Source organism: Tenrec ecaudatus, chromosome 1 (assembly GCF_050624435.1).
Source record: "Tenrec ecaudatus isolate mTenEca1 chromosome 1, mTenEca1.hap1, whole genome shotgun sequence".
Taxonomy (NCBI): Eukaryota; Metazoa; Chordata; class Mammalia; order Afrosoricida; family Tenrecidae; genus Tenrec; species Tenrec ecaudatus.
The window spans coordinates 71441921-71457951 of record NC_134530.1 but is presented as its reverse complement, the minus strand read 5'-3'; the positions used below and the strand labels follow the sequence as shown (position 1 = coordinate 71457951).

Below are 16031 nucleotides of genomic sequence, written 5' to 3'. Positions count from 1 at the left end.
CAGGAGCCCAAAGGACCCCACAGCACCTTCCCAAGGAACAAGGACCAGTCCCACGGCTGCCTCACCCAGGGTTCCACTCCAGGCACCTTGCCCCTGGGGGTTCCAGCACACATGGGCCTCCAGCTCACCTTGGGAGGCACTGAGGGTGGAGGTTCAGGGGTGGGGGGAGGCTGAGCCAGGCAGGAGCTGGGGCGGGGGAGGGGGCAGCTTGAGTCAAAAAATGCTGACGCCGAAGACAATGAGCTCTCCGCGACTGAGGCAACTCATTTGGTCGCGGCCACGCTTTATTAAATTCTCATAAACCTGTCAGGGGGGACAGGGCTCGCTTCAGTTTACCTCATTAGCCCGACACAATGACAGTGGTGGGGGGGTGTTGCATGAGGGGGTGGCAAGGAGAGGCCCCTGCTCAGCTCCGAGAACCCGGAGCCAGCCCAGCCGGGAAGATAATTGAATTAAGTGGCTTTTGTTAATGGTTTTTAAGACTCCGAAGTGTAAATAACATTTAGGGGCTTTCTTTTCATGGGGCTGGGGTTTTAGAGACCCAGGGAGCTAGGAGGCGGCCCAGCTCAGTATGGCCCTTCTCCCAGACCCCAGGGGAACTTTGGGGGCAGTGGAGGGGTGGAGACAGAGCCTGTGGAGCTTCTAGGGATAGAGGAAGTTAGGAGGAGGAGGTGGGGGTGGGATTGAGAGTCTTCCCTAAGGGGAGAGGACAGGACTGACACCTTGAAGCCAAAGGAGAGAGCGCTGAGGTGGGGGTTGCCTGCAATGGCCTTCCACTTCTACAATGTCCCCATGGGGCAAAATGGCCAGGGACGATCCTGGGGCTCGCCTGGGGATTTCAGAGACCTGAGCCTCCTGGGCTGGCCACTACCCATCATTCGCCATTGACAGGTCAGCAGGAGGAGAAGGTGAGGCCTCTGTGTTTCAGATTTCAGTGCCGGGTCGCAGTGAGTGGGTAGTGAGCTCCCCTTCATCCCAGAATCTGTGAGAAGTCAGGGAATGGGAACTTGCAGCCTTCTCCCAGCGGGGTGTCCCCTGGAGCGCAGGGTTCTTGAAGGAGGCTGGCTTGGAGCAAAGCTGAGAAGAGCCGGCAGGAAGGGTTGGGAGCCCCTTCACTAGGGTCTAGGGAGCTGAGGGAAGGAGAAGAGAGCTGCGTGCACTCGTCTGGGACTCCTCGTCCCTCTCCCCTCCGTGCCAGCTCCCTTCTCCCTCTGTGTGGACTGGATCAGGACCTGGCCTTGGCTGAGCTGTAGGGAGAAGGCTCCGGACTTGGTCCCCAGGAGCAGGAGGTGGAATGGGGCGGGTTTGGCCCAGGGCCAGCCCACAAAGGGTTAAGGCACTAATCGCCCTGCATTCGACAAAGGGAAGTGGGTTTTCTGATCCAGAAAGGATCAGTCCCCAGGATGCCCCATCAGGCCCTTCAGCGTGAAATTACACCCCAGCGGGAGTGCTCCCCTCCCCCCAACACACATACACAACCCGCCCTGCCGCCAGGGCCTGGCACGGGATTAGGTCCCTGGAGTCATCAGCTTAATAGAGCCCACCTCCCCTCCCTTCCCCTCTCCCTGAGGTGTCTGCAGCCCTGCCTCCAGGCCTGGGCCAGCTCTTGCCTCATCATCTGTCCCCCCACTGTCAGTTTGTCTACCTGGCTGTTGATCTGTCTGGTCATCTCTGGCCTCATGCTTGGACCGGTCATACCATCTGTCTCCTCCACTCACCCCCAATCCCAGTCATACACTGAGCTCAGATCTCCCCACAGCTCACTTTTCATAACCTTTCGTTAGCCCTACACTGTATGTTTCAATGTTGCTAAGAGTCAGAATTGATTCCACAGCGGTGAGTTGTTTGGGGGGTTCTTACCTATTTATTGTCTGCTCACTAGCATGTAAGCCCCTTGGGAGCAGAGACTCTGGATGGAGACTGAACCAGAGACCCCTAAGGATGTCCAGTCTGAGAACCGGTGGCTGCAATTCACAAGCTTCACCTTCCCCTGGACAACGACCCCACTGATTCTAATGTGGTGCGGGCAGGCTGCCTTGGCAGTTCCAGGGACTTAGAGGTTCTGCTGGGCCGTCTGCAGCTTCCACCCTGTGCAGTCCAGAGACTTAAGTGGATGTCAGATGTTGTCTTTGAGCCCCAGTCCAAGCCCTCACCTGGGGACTGGGCTTCAGAGAGCTCTTTTCCTGGTATTGGGCTGGGGACTTCTCTGAGCAGATGGACCATTAACCCTGAATGAGACTCGTCTTTCAGGCCATCTTGCTGGCTCTGCTTTGAGAGGGCTGTGACTGCAGGGGAGAGGCCCAGGGGTGCTGAGGGATGCCTGGCCCCTCTAACAAAGCTCCAGACCCCTCCCATCTCTCCACCTCCGTCTATTGTGGATTCTCCCTAAGGTGCTGGGGCACCTGTTTCCAGCAGTTCCAGCCTCCAGCAGAAATGCTAAGGTTCAAAAGGACTGGGTCCCTCCTCCTGCTGCCCAGAGCACGTTGGTTGGGGCGGACACGGTGCCCGGGGGAGGACCCAGGCTTGCCAGGGTCTGCCATGCGACTGGGATAGGGGAGGCTACAAAGAGCAGCTTTGTGCTCACGCGCCCCCGCACACGCCCCACACAAGCTCTTTCCAAGAACAGCTCCTCCGGCCTGCTTGCCAAGATAAAGGCACCCCTGGTCGGGCAGCCTCCAGGAGGAAATATCGCTCCTGTGGCCTTTGTTGTTCAAAGGGCTTTGCGAAATCTTCCAACTCCTCCTGGAAATGTTCCCGGCCTGAGGTGGCATTTCCCGCAGCTGTAGACACTTCGAAACCCAGCAGAGCTCCCAGCCAGGGGGCCCATGGGCAGGAGGCTGGGAAAGCAGGGGGGACACGGGGCGGGGGTGCCGTGTCATATCAGCAGCAGCGTAATCCTTTACTTTCATTGTTAGTTCCCTCAGATCCCCGCAACCGAGGTGTAGGTCAGAGCTCCCCATTTCACAGATGAAAACACAGAGGTTGACATAAGCCTCACCAGCGATTGGAAGGTCCCATAATGGGTCGGTGCTAGAAATGAAACTGACTTGGCACCTGCCTGAGACTGATCCCTGCCCTCACACCTTTCTGAGTCACAATGCCGACCTCTCATTGAGCTGTGATTCCTACTGATCTCAGCCCTGCCCTTGCCCCCAACCGATCCCTGATCCCAGTCACTCAGCCTTAATCTTGGCCCCATTCTTAGGCCCAATTCTGGTCCCTAGTTGAATTGTCACCTGTTTCAGACTGACCCCTGATCCCAGCCATAAACAGTCTTAATTCTGCCCCCACTCAGAGCCCCAACTCTGATCCCTAGATGAGCTGCGACTTGTTCCAGACAGAACCTTGATCCTAGTCTCAGCCTGCCTCTCCAGTCAGCTGTCAATCCGTGAGATCAGGGAAGTGTGCTGCCCATTCACCCCATTATTTTAGTGTGTGTGTGGGAGGGTGATTTGAATAATCTGTTTTACAGGATAGATTATATATTTTTTTGAGGGCCAGGGTGCTGAGTCTGTTTGTTTGGCAGCACTTTTATGGTAGCATTAATTTTAATAACAAACACTTCTTGAGCACCGACTAATCCCCAAAGGAGCCCTGGTGATGCTGTCAGGTGAATACTGGATTGATAACCACAAGGTCAGAGGTTCAAACCCACCAGCTGCTCCGAGGAAGCAAGATGAGGCTTCCTGCTCTTGTAAAAATTGGCAGCCTAGAGACAGTCACTGAGCCTGAACCAGCTGGGAGGCAGTGGAGACTAAGTCCCAGGCTTTAATCCTCACAGAGAACTCTGACTTAGAGACTTGCAGCTGAAGGCCAAAGTCACACTGGGAGGAGACTGCTTCCAGTAGCTCCCTCCACCGATGCCCGGTTGAGGGAGGGAGGTAACTAGAAAAGTCTCAGCTGGGTCTTTGAGCAGATGGGTGAAGCAGAGAGGGCTCTGGAGACCCTGGGAAGGGTGGGCGAGTCAGGACACAGGCTGGGAAGAAGTGAATGAGGACTGGAGAGACCACAATGATGCAGTAGCACCAGCGACGCCGCTGATGGAACCCAATGCAAAGTGAAAAATCAACACCCCCTGCTAAAACATCAAGAGTCTCAAGATGTCAGCAGCAAGACACTACAGGGGCCCTTCTGAGCCTGGGACCCTGTGGACTGCACACGCCAGATGCCCATCAAGCCAGCCCTGGGAGGGAGGACAGGATGGCGCAGGTGGGTGGGCTCAGGACACCCCTTGGGGAAAGGTGGGGGTCAGTGAAGGTGGGCATTACGGTGGCAGCTAGGTGGCAGCATCTGACTCTTGGGGAGTTTGGGCAGTATCTTCAGCAGAGCCAGGACAGTGACCGTGCATATCTAAGATGACCAGCTCATAGCAATGAGGGTCCGGAGGCCGGGACCTAGAGGGTCCCCCCAGGGGCAGTTCTTCTCTGCCACCTGAGGTCGCCATGGGTCAGAATCCAGTCAGTGGTAATCAACCAACAACTCTGACAACCTCGGCTCCCAGGTCTAAGTGTCTGAATACCCACCAGAAGGTGGGCAGTTCATACCCACTCAGGCACCTCAGAAGAGAGGCATGGTGGTCTGCTCCCGAAAGGTCACAGGTTTAAAACACCTACGGAGGAGTTCTGCTCCACACACACAGGGTCCCTAAGAGTCGGAATTGACCCAGAGGCAGCTGGTTGGTTTGGGGTTTGATAGAGGGGAGTTGGAGTGCCTGTGTGCTTAGTGGGCTGCCCTGCGTGTAAGCCAGTCAATAGGAATGCTTGTCTGGTGTGGGCGGGTCTGTCGGAGGGTCTGGGAAAGAGGCGGGGGCGGGGGGGCATCCAGCAGACAGCGGGCAGGCTGTGTATCTGAAGGTGTCTGTGGGGTGTACATGTGGACCTGTGTGTGAGACACGGATGCCTGTGCAGAAAGCGGCATTCCCTGTGTGTACCAGAGAGACCCTCTGGGTGAGAGTGTGTGATTGTGAACATGTGTGTAATTGCGTGTGTGTGACCGAGTACATATGTGTGTTGACCCTGCTGTCATTCCTGGTATGAGGGGCTCCCAAGTGAAGCTGCCCCCTGTCTGCCCCAGCTGGCCCCCAAGCCTTTGTAGGGACACATTCCTGCTTGACCTAGGGTGGGCAGAGCCGCCCGCCTCCCCTGCTGGGCGGCTGGGTGATCCCGGGCCAGTGGTGTCAGGTTCCGGTGCTGGCCCTCCCTCAGCAGCCCTGTGAGGGCTTTTGTTGGAGGTTCAGACAAACTTGTCAGGGGGGCGGGCAGAAGGCAGCCTCCTAATCGGCTTTCCCAGAAGGGAGAGGAGCATGAAAGCTTGGGAGCAGGGGGGCGGAGTGAGGGGACTCCAGGCCTGGGTAGCTCTGTGGGAAAGGGATAGTAGGTGGGATGTGCCTGCCCCTAAGAGGTCCATCCCCAAGGACCTTCTCAGCAGGTGCCCGTCCTAGTTGGGAGACGCTTCAGGGAACCCCAGCCCCCTCACACACACCCACACCCACACCCCCACTGCCTGAGCCAGGTACACTGCCGCCCAGCTCCTCGGCTCCTCCTATGTCTCCTTGTTCGGTCACATCCAAGACTTCCAGGAAGTAGGCTGGACAGAAACTGAGGGCCAGCGATTTTCCCACAGGAAACAGCCAATCGGGAGTAGCCTCTCCCCACCTCCTGAAGGGTTTCTCGGAGGCCCACCCTCAGCTGCTCCTCATGACCCTGTCCTCAGGTCCTGCTTTGGCACCCCCATGGCCAGCTGGGTGGTCCTGGGCAAGCCATGGAGCCTCAGTGTCCTCAGCCACCAAAGGGGGTAAAATGCGAGTACTCACCTTTGAGGGCTTTGTGGGGCTCGGGAGACTTAGTACTCATGACCTTCCTGGGACAGGGAAGCTGAGATAAGTCCGACGCTGCAGCCAGACCCTCTCTTGTGTGTCAACCCAGTGCCCCCCAACATCTTCCCTTCAGTAGGCTGGGCTCCTCTGATGAAGCACACACATCCTATCTGAGCTCGGGCTTGGTCATCCCCCCTCACCCCACCCCCGGGAGGCTGGGGGTGCACAGTACCATGATGCGTCTGCCTCCTGGAGATCCATGAATCCACCTCTGCACCCATGGCCCCCAGGGACTGTCACCTCTGTCCCCCACCAGGCCTAGACAATGGCCCCTGCCTCCCACTTCTCCCCAGGAAACCTTCATGTGGCAAAGGTGTGTGTGTGTGTGTGTGTGTGTGTGTCTGGGGGGGAGGAGTGGCTTCTAAAATGCCAGTCTGATCAGCCCACTCCCCTGCTGGGAATAACTCCCAGTGCCCCCCACCCCCCGCAGCCTTCAGGCTGGAGTCCAAGCCCTGGGCGGGCAGCCTGGAAGGCTGCCCTTTCCATTCTCAGCCCCTGGCACCCCCACAACCTCTGCCCCACCCCAGACAGGCCCCACAAGCCCCTTGCTCTGCTGGGACTCCCAGCCAGCCCAGCCATGCTGCCGTGTGTGTGTGTCCTTGGCCACCTGCTCTCCTGATGAGGCTGACCACCCCCAGACTGAGTTAGAAGGGTCTTCTGCAACCCCCCAGTTCTATCCTTTGACCCCTAAGTCACCCTGTGTTGTAACTGTCTGAAGAGCGGGGTCCTATACGGCACGAGGCGGATAGTACGGAATGAGTGGGGACCGGAACTGCTTGGTGCCAGGGAAGGTGTGTGCCTCTGGCTGAGGGAGTGGGGAGGAGCACCCAGCCCAGGGGTAGCAGATGGGTGATATTCGATCCAGGCCAGGCGGCCTTGTGGGGGGCATGTTCCCAGCCCTAATCCTCAGCTCCACAGAGAAGAGAGGAATGCATCTCCTGGGGTCATTGCCCTCCAGGGTCACTTGGTCCTGTGAACCCCCAGCCCAGGAAGTCCTGAAGGCCACTCCTCTCCCACAGCTCAGGCCTGCTGAGCTTCTGCCGGGTATTCCTGGGACAGGACCCTCCCTTGCCACCAGCAGCCCCGTGGACACGCTGGAACTCCAGGGAGCAGGAAGGGGGTGGAGCCAGGGTGAGGAGGGCTGATGGGGACAACTTGTCACCTATGTCTTGAACTGCAGCAGGAAGACCCAAGATGGCACTTCTGCTGCAGTCCCTGCTTCTAGCTAGTCAGTCTCTCTCTCTCTCTCTCTCTCTCTCTCGCCCTCGCTCTCTCTTTCACACATCAAGTCAGCATACAGGTTCTCATACATACAGCCTTATAGTAACACACTTGCACACCAGCCCAGCGCTAAAACCAAAGTAAAAACCAGATGTACTGCCATCCAGTCAATCCCAACTCATAGCGACCCTATGGTACGAGAGGAGAGCTGTCCCTTTTTTCCAAAGCTGTCGATCTTCATGGGGGCAGACTGCCACATCTTCCTCCCTCGGGAGAGCTGGTGGGCTCCAGCAGGCCGCCTTTCATCAGCAGCTGAGCCTTTGGCCACTGCACCACTAGAGCTGCAGTCCCTGAGCTAGCTGGACCGTTGGAACCATCCGTGTACCCTGCCGCCCATAGCAGGCTCCTCTCTATCTGCTGCTTGCTCCCCTGAGCACGAGCAGCCACGCCCTCGGAAGGCTTCACATCCCATGGGGAGCAGCTCCAGCTTCGGGCTTCCTCAGGCATCTCCCTGTGCCCCGGCCCATGGCTCCCCTCAGAATGCCCTGGTCCTCTCAGTTCTGCAGGCCCCTCCTACTGAGGCAGCTTTGCTGAGCTAAGCACCCTCCTCCCCCCGCCCCCCCATGTCCCCTGGCCAGCCTGGATCCAATCAGCCTGGAGCAGGTGGAACCACCCAACTCGGCTCCCTTGGCTCCCACACAACCATCTGAAGGGGCCCACTGCCGCAGACTGCCGAGGGTCCCCGTAGAGCTTCCAGACCCAGGTGCGGGGTGCCCCTGCTCGAGGCCTGCCTCCCTCTCCCTCTCCCTCTCCCCCCTGGGTTGGAGAATTAGTGGACACACATGGAGAGCCCGCCACTGCAGGCAGGCCACCACCTCCCCTGGGAATGAACACGGTCAAGGTCTAGGCTGCAGGTTTTCTTTTATTAGCCAAGTCAGACAAAGAACAGATCACAATGTCACAGGAAGGCAGACGGACAGACGGACGGATACACAGGACGGAGTCATGCTGCACTACAGAGAGGGCAGAGCAAGGGGGGTGCGGTTTGAGTCTTGTTTTTTTTGTTTGTTTCTAACTAACAGAATAAATAAATACGGCACACAGTGTTTTTGCCACGGGCTGCCACACCTCTAAGCACAAATGGTCAAAGAGCTGGTTTGGAGTGCGGTCATCCGGCTGCAGAGTCGGGGCGGGGGCGCAGGCCTCTGGACCATGCTCGGGGCAGGTGAGCTAACAGGGAAAGGGAGGCCTCCGATTGGAGGGACCGGTGAGGAGCGAGGCTTTCCTGGAAGGGAAGTCAGAGCAGGGGCCTCCAAGGGCCACAGGGGGCCCGGGAATGGCTTCCACGCCCTCGCCCTGTAAGAAACTCAGTGCCACCCGGCCAGGAGCACCTTTTCTTCTTGTTCTCTAGCTGCTGTCTGTCCCTGAAGCTGGTCCGCTCCCTAGATTGAGATGGGACTGGTGTGGGGTCTGAGGGTGCTCCTCTCTGGGCAGTGGGTCAGCCGGATGGGAGAAGTGCTGACAAATGTCCAAGGGATGCTGGGCAGAGTACCAGCCAGGGTGGACATGCCCTTTAGGTCGGGGAGCTTTCCTAGAGGTGTTGGGTTCCAGGGCCCAATGTCATGTACACCCAGGTACAGGCCGGAAACTCCAGTGCCCGGGCCTGGTCTAGGTGTGATGTGTTGTTTCAGAAAAGCCCACCAAGCCAACCCCCATCATGTGCTTCCTGGGGTCTCCTCCAGCCTGCCAACCCCAGGAGAGCTTTACCTCCCCTATGGTTCCCATGGCTGCTGGATCTGTCCCCCAGACCAACCCCCCAGTCCCCAACCAATGTCTCCTGTGCAGGATACCCCTCAACTGGCCACATTGAAGTATCAGCTTTGGCCCGGACTCAGGGCCGCTCAGTCCCACCCAGCCTCACTCTCAAACTGTTTTCCTTCCCCAGGCTATGCTGCCTTCACCATTTCCCACCCCAAACCTCCCCTGTCTGCTCCCCACCCTCCAGCCCTCCAGGGGTAACAGACATTGACTGCAGCCCAGAGCCCTGCACCTGAGACAGCTCTCTTCCCACTGGGAGTGATTTTCAGATTCGACTTCTCTGAGCAGAAAGAGGACGGTTCCGTAGTAGGCCCCAGAGGGCTTGGACTCACGGCCAGGATTCTGCCTAAGGGCTTCCCGCCACCCCTCACCCAAAGCCTGTGGGACCATGGCAGTGCCTGGGGGTGAGGTGACCACAGACGCTAGACTGGTGCTCCTGTAAATAAAGCAGGCTCAAATCCAACTGTCTGAAGTTGCAGGATCCATGATCACATGCTGGGGAACCGAGGCCAAGAGATGGTGCTGGCAATTGCCCCAGGGAATAGTCATTTTCTAATCCATACATGTGCTTCTTAGTCTTTTTAGTCGGTTTCGTGAAAGACTGCGGCATGCCAGAGCCTGCGAGCACCTCAACAGCCCATGGCACCGGAGGGTGAAGTGAGCCCAGAGAGGCTGCAGGCTTGTCATGGTCACACTGCTTTGAAGGAGCGTTTGTTGAGCTGGGTTTCCTGGCCATAAGCAGGAGCACAGGGGTCTGCACCGAGTGACTAGCTGGGCAGAAGCCTGGTTTCCACCGTGGGCTCTGAGACCACGCTGCTGGCGCTCCCTGGGATGGGATTCAGAACTCCCAACCTTTGACCCTGGCACAGCTCCCTCCTGAAATGCTCCATACAAACTCACCCTCATGGTCCCATTCCCCTGGAGCCCTCCGCTCCAAGACCACCCATTCCCTAGCTGCCTCCTCCCAAACAGGGAGGCCTCACCACAGAATGGTCTGGAGCCCTGAAGTCAGGGTGGAAGGGCTAAGGATGAGCGGGCAGGCATTAGGCACCTGGCCTTGGAGGACTTACAGGTGGGGTAAGTCCCCAGCCATCCTATGGTCCCCGACCTGACTCTGCCTCCAGCCCCTTCCTCTGGATCTTGGGACCGCATGGCCTTAGAGAGACAGGAGGTGACTCATCACCTCTTCTAGGTGGCAGGCCTGGGCTTTGGCTATGACCTTCCTGCCTCTATGGATGAATAGCTGCCTGGAGCTGGGGGAGGTAGGGGAGGAGGCCAGTAGGCAAAGGACAAGCATGGAGGAAGAAGAACAGGGAGAAGCAAAAAGACTAAAAACTAAGAGTCCACAGCCCCAGAGAAAACACAGCCTGGGAACCAACAACACCAGCACAGCCAGCACCAAAGGAAGCCACCAGAGGGAGGGGACACAATGGGAGACAGATCAGGGTGGGGAAGACCTGAGGGAGGAGGGAGACAGGGCAGAGACTGAGAGGAGATCAAGAGGAGAAGATTGGGGGGTGGGAGGGGTGGGGGGGTGAAGCAGGAGCTGCAGGCTGAGGCAGGGGAGCTGGTGGGGAAGAGAAGAAGGGTGGGAGCAGGCAGGGGGTCTGGGGCAGGCAGGTGCCTGAAAATATAGCTTTATATATTCATATTTATATTTCACATTCCACACAGCAACATACTAGAGGATGGGAGCGGAGGGAGGAGGGGACACCAAGGTGGGGACCTGGCCAGTGAGAGCCTCTCACTCCCCTGGGAAAAGCCAAGACACCCCAGTCTCTCCCCTCCTCCCCGACGGCCTCCATGGGGTCCAGGACCAAGCAGGGCCATGCAGAGGGTGCAGTGGGGTGTTGGGCTCCACTTCAGGTTGGGACTGTCAGGGAGGGGGAAGGAGGGGAGCAAGACTCCAGGCCCCTGAATTCCCGCGGCTCTTAGATTTAACTCCTTGTGAGCCACCTGGGGATACCATGGGGCTGGGGGATCCAAGACCCCTGGCTGGGTTGTGGCCAGGCTGTCAGTTGGGCAGTGTATCGAGTCCCAGGGAGGCAGCGTGCTGCTTTGCCCGAAGCCGCAGGTTCTCAATGCTTGTGGTTTTACTGTTCAGGGTGGCCGAGGCCGGTGCCAGGCCTGCAGGGGGTGCCGACAGCAGTGGGGAGCCCCACACCCCCTGGTGGGCCGCGGCAGCAGCCGACAGGGACTGGTAGTAAGACTGGCAGTGGAGGGAGCCCAGTGGGGCCATGTTGACGCCCAGGTAGGGCACTGCGGCGGCGGCGGCAGCAGCGGCAGCAGCTGGGGCCGGGCCCCCCACTTCGAAGGATGAGTAGTGTACCAGGTTGTTGGTGGCTGCCATGTGCTGGCGGAATTGCTCCTGCAGGCGGAAGAGGCTCAGTGGGGACGAGGAGTAGGAGTGGGAGGGGCCCAGCAGGCCGCCCCCAGGGGCTGCAGGAGCGATGGCCAGGCTGCCTGGGGAGTCTGCAAGCAGAGAACCAAGCACTCAGGAGCAGGGCTCTAGTGTGATGCCCACTCCACTGGCACTGCAGGTAAGGCCTTGGCTGGAACCCACCTTCTGGGTCTCAGCCAGGATACCCTGTGAGGGAGGGGCCCAGGCTTCCGAAGGGAGCTCCAGGGAGGAAGGAACCCCTTTATCTTCTCAAAGCCCTGTCCCCTCCCTGCCTGGGCTGGGGGTTTGTATCTGAAATATGCTCTGTGCCCTAGGACACCCAGCTCCACATCGTTCCCCCCGCTCCTGTGTACTCTGCCGTGTCTGCCCTACATGCCAACAGCCTGAAATACTTCCACCAAAACAAACACCTGTTACCACCATCAAGTCAATCTCAAACTATGGCAGCTCTGTGTGTTACGGAGTAGAGCTGTGGACCTCTTCCAGGAGGTTTCTACACTCTTTACAGAAGCAAATCACCAGCTCTTTCTTTCGCAGCACCAACGGTGCATTCTGTTGGCCTTTAGGGTGGCGAGTGAGCACAAACTGTCGGTGCCACCCAAGCTAATAAATAAATAGCTTTTGCTCTGAGCAATGAGTGCCACCCACCCCTGCCAATCGGTCCCTTCCTCTAAAGCCCCTGTACCTTCTCCTGTGATTGGACAACTGAAGGGTGAACCTGCCATGGGCGCCCAGGACCCAGCTGTGGCCAAATGCTTTCTAGTGGGTCATGTCACTGAGTGTTGATTCTCCCTCTTGCTCTCACCACCCATTGCGGAGACCCAGGCCCCTGTGGACCTGGCCTGTCATCCCCTACCCCCAGTCCGCCGGGAGACCCCGAGGTCTCACCTGCCTTGGGGCTGCCTCTCTTGCAGCCCAGAGCCTTGTTCTCCGCCCCAGGGCTCTTCTCAGTTTTGGGATCCTCAGGCGCTGCCCGGGGCTCCTCCTCTCGGTCAGGCAGGTCCTCGGGGGCTGACTCACTGGCTGACTGCTCAGACAGGCTAGGGTGAAGCTCGGCAGGTGGGTTGCCACTCGGTAGGCCGGGGGGCTGCTCGGTCTCCAGCTGGGTGTCCGGGGTGGGGGCCTCAGCCTTGCCTTCCCCGTGGGAACCCTCGGCCTCCTTCTGCTTCTGCAGCTGCTCTTTCTGCAGGCTGCGCTGCTTCTTCCGGAACTTGGCCCTGCGGTTCTTGAACCACACCTGGGGGCAGGAGGCCAGGAGTGGCAGACCGCAGGGGGTGAGATGGAAAGGCACACAACAGGGTGCTCGGGGAGTGGGGTGGGGTGTGTATATGATACCACTGCCCCCCTTCACCTCTAGGAAACATATGCCTGCAATCTCATCCCAAATTCCCCTCCCACCACCTGGGGCCTTCATGGGGGAGGCAGATGTACCTCGTACTGGGGCTGAGATGTCAGCTTCCGGGCAACGGAAGCTGGCTTGGGGAAGGGCCAAGGTCTGCACCGGACAGCTGGGGCATACCTGCACTCGGGCCTCGGGCAGGTTGGTACACATGGCCAGCCGCTCACGCATCACCACATCGGGGTAGTGGGTCTTCTGGAAGGTCTTCTCCAGGGCCTCCAGCTGCTGGGCAGTGAAGGCTGTGCGGCTGCGACGCTGTTTGCGGTGCTGGGAGCCATAGCGGGCCTCCAAGATGATGTCTTGAAATGTACAGCCGTTGGAGGGCAAGCAGAGGGGGCCCATTTAATTATGGGAAATATTTTGAATTACATGCTGCTCCAGCCCACAGGCTGCTTACCCGCTCATCGGGCCCCCTTGCCCACTATGGGGACCACAGAGGTCTACCCCATCACCATGGTGGCCAACAGGGATGAGAATGAAGGAGTCTTCCTTATTTGCCAATGGGAGGGGCCGGGAGGGGTGCTTGGCCTAAGATCCTCAAAGTCCCCAGATACCATGAGTAAACTATTCTGAGACCATGCCACGCTAATGAACTGAAACTCCTCGTCACAAAGGTTCAGCTGCCCCAGGGCCCTCTGATGCTGGGTACCCCGATCTCCTTGGCATTAGATGACTGGCCTCTGGCCAATGAGAAGCCTGTCAGTGAGATGGTACTGGCTATCAAGGTCTAGTGAGGGGAGGCCTGGCTGTACAAACAGAATGCACGGTCCTGCAAGTGCTGGCACTTGATTCTATGTCCTCTGGGTCTAAACCTCATCACCGCAGCTAACCTGCAAGTCTCTCTCCGGAACAGAAAGCCTGGCTCAGACGGAGACCTGGAGCTCAGGAAAGGTTGGTTACACCTAACTTCGACCCTTTAGGCTGCTTCCGAGGGCAGGTGAGAGAGAGCAGGCTGGAACCAGTGGGGCTTGCTGGGAGCACTGCCCACCTAGCTGGTTACATGACAACCAACCAGGACAGACATCTGCCTTGGGAGGTGGGGGGAGTATCTAGCCTGCAGCCTCCCCAGAGCAGGGACAGGGACCTCTTTCCCCACTGCCTGCCATTGATTAAGGCGGCTTCTCCACCTGTCTATAAGGCTGTCCGAGTCTAGCATTGGGGAATCTCCTACATCACCATAAAGGGAGAAGAAGGGGGTGACTGGGTGTCCAGGGAGCCTCTTTGATTCCTTCTTCATTTTAAAGAATGCATCCCCCAAACACTGGCCCTAATCACAGCTCAACTGCACCTGGTCTGGGCCATCCCATCTACAAAGCTAGGCACTGTGGGGAGGGGTCACAGAGGCAGAACAGAGGGAGTTGCTCAGCCAGCACAGCCCTGGGTGGGGTGGACACTGGCTATCTGTCCCATCAGCAAATCCTCCTGTCGAAGAGAAGACCTCTGTGCCAAGGCCCACCCTCCTAAGAATGAGAGAACTGAAGGGTACTCTGGACCCCAAGCTCCTCTGCTTGCACCATGACAGGGACTCTTCCTCCCCAACTCCCCTCCTTTGGGTCCTAGAACACTGTCAAGAGCCAGGGTCACCACCAGGATGGGCACCGAGAGAAGCAGCCATGGTGGGGGTAGAGCTGTACTGACCATCCCAAAGCTCAAGCCAAAAGCCATATGCTAGTCTAGAGGAGGTGACCCGGGACCCACTTGTACCCACCTAACCCTGTCCAGAGGCTTGTAGGAGCAGAAGTGTCAGGGTCCTCTGGTCCACCCCATTTCTGTGCCTTTTTGGATGCTGGCCCACCCTCCCTGTCATACCTTGGATTTTCCCCATGGCTACAGGCGACAACACACACACACACACACACACACACACACACACACACACACACACACACACCACGACCCCAGCCAGTCCTGCAGCCCTGAATGGCTGCCCCACCCTTTGACTCTGGCCACGATCCTTCGTGGTGCCCTTCCACGGGTCCATGGGCACCTGCTCTCTGTGGGGATGCAGGTCAGCCCTCTGGGGACTGCCTGGCACGGGGCTGAGCCCACCAGCTGCTCAAGGCTGGAAAAGGGTGGGAGGAGCAGCACCACCATCCAAGAAGCCAAACCCCCATCCTGTCATATCCTTATCGCACCAGATGAGATGCTATGGGGCGGGACAGTGAACAGCTGGACCAGCAGTGGGGGGCCCTGCTGCAGCTCCCTCATGGACACTGCCCCTGGTCCTTGGTAGAATGACATCTGAGAAGCTCCTTGTGCCTGGCCCTGCCACCCAGTGCTTTGCCTGTGTGCTTGAAGAACTGCACTGCCCTCCCATGCGGGGGCCATGCCGCCATCACTGTCTGTTTTATAGATGGGAACACTGAGGCTCAGAGAAGAGAGGCGAATGAGCAGACCTACATAGCTATGACTCTTCAGATTGTCACAGTCTGTGTCTCCCCTACCCCAGGTTAGCCAAGACCAGGCTTAACCTCTCTGATTCTAAGCCCCCTGGTCTATAAAATGGAGACAATGCGCGCCCCCTCACCAGGACAGTGTCCGGGATTGAACCACTTGCTACCCAGGCACAGGTCGCCTCCTGTGGTACACAGGTTCAGTACGTGGGGATCCATAAGGCACCTATGACTCCCTGGGCCTGAATGATCCTCCCCTGGGCTGCAAGCTGTGGTGCTGTCTCATGGCGGCCCTGCAGGACAGGGCAGAACCGCCCCTGTGAGTTACCGACACGGTAACTCTTTACCGAAGTAGAGCGCCTCATCTTTCTCCTGAGGAGAGAAACCTTGCAGTGAGCAGTCCCGCCCTCAGGGTCCTTCTCAAGCCTCCTTCTCCACACCTCTGCCAAGCCCCTGCCTCCGAGGGGGCGCGTCCGGGGGGCCCCTTACCAGCCAGGCGTTCGGCCAGTGTGAGCGCGTGCACAGACGGCCGGTAGTCGGGGGCGTGCTGGGCCTGCTGGGCCGCCTGCTGGTGCAGGTTGTACATGGCGCTGAGCGAGTTCATGGCATGCAGCGAGTAGCCGTTCACCCCGTAGTGCTGCATCGCGGCATGTGCACCCACCTGCTGGCAGGGGAGGAAGGAAGAAGCCGGCTGCTGACCCCCAGCTCCTAGACTCCAGCCCCATCCGCCCCACCCCCAAGAGCTTCCGTCTCCCCAGCACAACGTGGCTTGTGCGGCCTGCAGCTTGGAGCAGGAGGACTCCCGCATGGGTTCTTTTAGCCCCTTATGGTGCTCACTGGTTGGAAGTCCTGGTGGTGCCGGGGGTTTAGGTTCGAACCTACCATTCACTCTGTGGGAGAGCGATGAGGTGGTCTCTTCTACCG

At 58.5% G+C, this 16031-nt stretch overlaps 1 protein-coding gene across 2 annotated transcripts; it reads right to left on the bottom strand.

Moving 5' to 3' along the window:
* Positions 1 to 10928: 10928 nt before the first annotated feature.
* Positions 10929 to 15750, bottom strand: DMBX1 (diencephalon/mesencephalon homeobox 1). Of its 2 annotated transcripts, none has more exons than XM_075539716.1 (4): positions 15597 to 15750; positions 12835 to 13013; positions 12204 to 12552; positions 10929 to 11386 (listed from the first exon to the last, which is right to left on the bottom strand). In XM_075539716.1, the coding sequence occupies exons 1-4, from the start codon at positions 15748 to 15750 to the stop codon at positions 10929 to 10931; spliced, it is 1140 nt and encodes a 379-aa protein (XP_075395831.1). The 2 variants fall into 2 exon arrangements, with proteins under 2 accessions (XP_075395831.1, XP_075395830.1); XM_075539715.1 differs by having other exon boundaries at positions 12835 to 13030; positions 15599 to 15750.
* Positions 15751 to 16031: the final 281 nt, after the last annotated feature.